The sequence below is a fragment of the Chenopodium quinoa genome, unplaced genomic scaffold, assembly GCF_001683475.1.
Source record: "Chenopodium quinoa cultivar QQ74 unplaced genomic scaffold, ASM168347v1, whole genome shotgun sequence".
Lineage (NCBI taxonomy): Eukaryota > Viridiplantae > Streptophyta > Magnoliopsida > Caryophyllales > Amaranthaceae > Chenopodium > Chenopodium quinoa.
Genome location: NW_018745650.1, coordinates 2313163 through 2316286, shown reverse-complemented (window position 1 = coordinate 2316286; position 3124 = coordinate 2313163). Strand labels below are relative to the sequence as shown.

At 38.5% G+C, this 3124-nt stretch overlaps 1 protein-coding gene across 1 annotated transcript; it reads left to right on the top strand.

Moving 5' to 3' along the window:
- The first annotated feature begins 999 nt into the window (after positions 1-999).
- Positions 1000-2613, top strand: LOC110716905 (protein MAIN-LIKE 1-like). Its single transcript, XM_021895558.1, has 2 exons — positions 1000-1058; positions 2094-2613. The coding sequence occupies exons 1-2, from the start codon at positions 1000-1002 to the stop codon at positions 2611-2613; spliced, it is 579 nt and encodes a 192-aa protein (XP_021751250.1).
- The last annotated feature ends 511 nt before the right edge of the window (positions 2614-3124 follow it).

Genomic DNA, 3124 nt, shown 5'->3' with positions numbered 1-3124 from the left:
AAATAGAAATCGAATAGAAATCACCAGGAAAAAAATCAAACGGAAATTGAACCAAAAATCACCAAAAATCGCAAAAAAATTGACAAAAACCTTCAATAATCAAACTAAAATCAACGAAAATCAAACTTTAATCAACGAAAATCAAACTTTAATCAACGAAAATCAAACTAACATCAACGAAAATCAAACTAAAATCAACGAAAATTACCTTGACCAAGAATTAATGAAGTTCGAAGCAGAATTGATGAAGAATCAAAGCAAAGGAAAAGAGCAGTAAGAAGGGAGCAGAGAAATTGAAGGAAGAGAGAGAAAAATGGCGCGTCGAATGAAGGAGTAGAAAGAAAACGCTGGAAAATTGTATTTGAAATTACATTTGATTGGGATAAATTGTAGCCATTGGATGCAATTGATCCAACGGTTGTAATATGTCTGTATACATACATACATACATACATACATACATACATACATACATACATACATACATACATACATACATACATACATACATACATACATATATATATATATATATATATATATATGTATGTATATATACATATATATATATGTATATATACATATATATATATATATATATATATATATATACATATATGTATATATACATATATATATGTGTGTGTATATACACACACACACACATATATATATATACATGTATATATATATACACACACACACGCGCACACACACACATATATATATATCGCCCTCGAATCTCCAGCCCGCAAATAAAATATTTTTTTCCAAATTTACTCTTACATAAAACAAAAGAATTTACCCCTCCCCCCCAAACACAATTTACCTCCAAAAACCCTCACTCCCTCTTCTTTCTCTTAAAAACAATTCTCTCTCTACACCAATACCACCACCACGTCCTTTTACCACCCACCACTACCACCACCTTCTCTTTTAACAACCCACCACCACCTCCTTTTACCTCCGGTTTCTCAATCTACACAGTAGGCCGCGAAAATGACGAGGAAGGACAAGGGGAAGGTCGTCGTCGAATTGAAGGAGTCGCTGGAGACAAGGTTAGTTATTTATTTATTTTTTTCTGGAATTGGAGAAAACGCCTAATTTTTTCGCTAGATCTGGGCTGAAACGCCTAGAAATTTCGATCACCCATACGGTTATTCGAAAAATCTAGGCATTTCAGCCTAGATCTGACGAAAAAATTGGGCGTTTCTGCCCTTTTTTAAAAAAAAAAAAAATTCGTATGAAGTTCATCTTATCCTACGGTTATTCGATTTCATCTAGGCTGATTTGTTTTTTCCCCCTTCAATTTCATCTCGTTGAAGGAAGAACTGCTAGCCGATTTATTTTTATTTTTTTCATTTGGGGTTTATGTTGTATTAACTTAGGGGATATTTCTTGTGTTGTTGTCAGCAGTTAAAAACCAAAGCTCTTGCTTAGATTCCTTCTAGTAAAGCTGTAAAGAAAATGAAAGAAAGATGAATTCACGAAAAGAGTGCCAAAAAAATACTGTTCCTACATATATTTATACAAGTGTTGAAAATGGTTTCCAAAAAAGTTAAAAATTTGAGTTTCTTGATTAAGTAAAAGTCATACCGGAGGACGACAAACATCAAATATGGTTAATTTTTGTACGTAGTAGTATTCTAATTATGAGTATATTGTTTGTAAAATGTTTATTTCATTGATCCCCTGCTTACTGCATGTTTTTAGAATCTTTTAGTTTTAAGTTTGCAATTTTGGCTACTCTAAATGTTTATTATTATTGTTGTTGCTTTTTATTATTATTGTTGTTGTTGTTTATTATTATTGTTTAATACTCGTAATTTTTTATTAGAATGATACATAGAACACATTATAGGTTTTCTTTTGTTTGCATCACCTATTTTGTTTTTATTATTAATATTATAATTTATTTTAAATTTAGAATGTAGTTGAGGGTTCTGGTTCACGGCATGCTAGATCACGCGGTATTAACGCGTCAATTAGTAGAGATAGGGGGATTAGTATACGGGAAGGTAGTTCAATACCGGAGCGCGACAGGGTAGTGGATGATTATGGGACTCCGGTTCGAGTTCGGGTTCGGGTTCGAGGTACGAGGATGATGGACCTGAGGATGATGAAGATGAGGGTGAGGCTGATGCTGAGGAGCAGCCTCCTGTCGTGACAAGAGGTCCTGATGGGAGATTTACGAGTTCCCGACCACCTCGATCTCCAGCGTCTTGGCTTGTTCAAGGGCCGATGGACGGTGGGCTCGAGGATGGGAGCATTATTCCTAGTTTCGGGGCCCATGTTGCTCGGTATATTTGGGATGGGGAAGATCGACGGTTTTTGCGGTGTCATACTAGAGCTGGTGTATGTAGAGACTTGACTGACTGGCTAGAGCGATTTACGGCTGCCACTACTACGCGGATACGGCAGACTGGGTTGTCGCACCTGCCTAGCATTATGCACGACCACCTTGATTTTCCGCTGATTTCTGCTTTTGTTGAGAGATGGCAGCCAGACACGATCACATTCCACCTACCTTTTGGTGAGATGACCATCATGTTGCACGACGTACACCACATACTTGGTATTCGGGTTGATGGGGATTGGTTGCCGGCTCCCTAGTGACCAGTAAAGGACATTGGTAGCTGGGTTGTTACATTTGACTCCGGAGGAGCTACAGGTCAAGACTCAGAACGCCATCTACAGGAACGGTGGCGTCCATACTGACCAGATTATTGCTATGTGTCGTAGTGAGGAGCAGCTGGAGGCAATTCAGGTCATTGGTTACATGCGGGTCCTTTTGGGTAACACGCTCTTTACTGACAAGAGCAGTACCCGTACTCACCCTTCTTTTCTCAGTGAGTTGTGTATAGAGGATAACTTGGAGAGGTTGACGAGATACTCCTAGGGTTCAGCCACACTAGCGTACTTGTATCGTCAACTCGGGCATGCCACCCGAAATGGATGTGATTCTATCGCGGGTTGTCTGACTCTTCTACAGGCTTGGATGTACGAGTACTTTCCATGTTTTCGGCCTCACCAGGGTGTGTTGACACGAGACGTCTCTCATGCTCGTGCAGGGTTATGGGATGTTGGTATGATGTGGAAGCATCAACAGCGTCTCGTGTCCTTT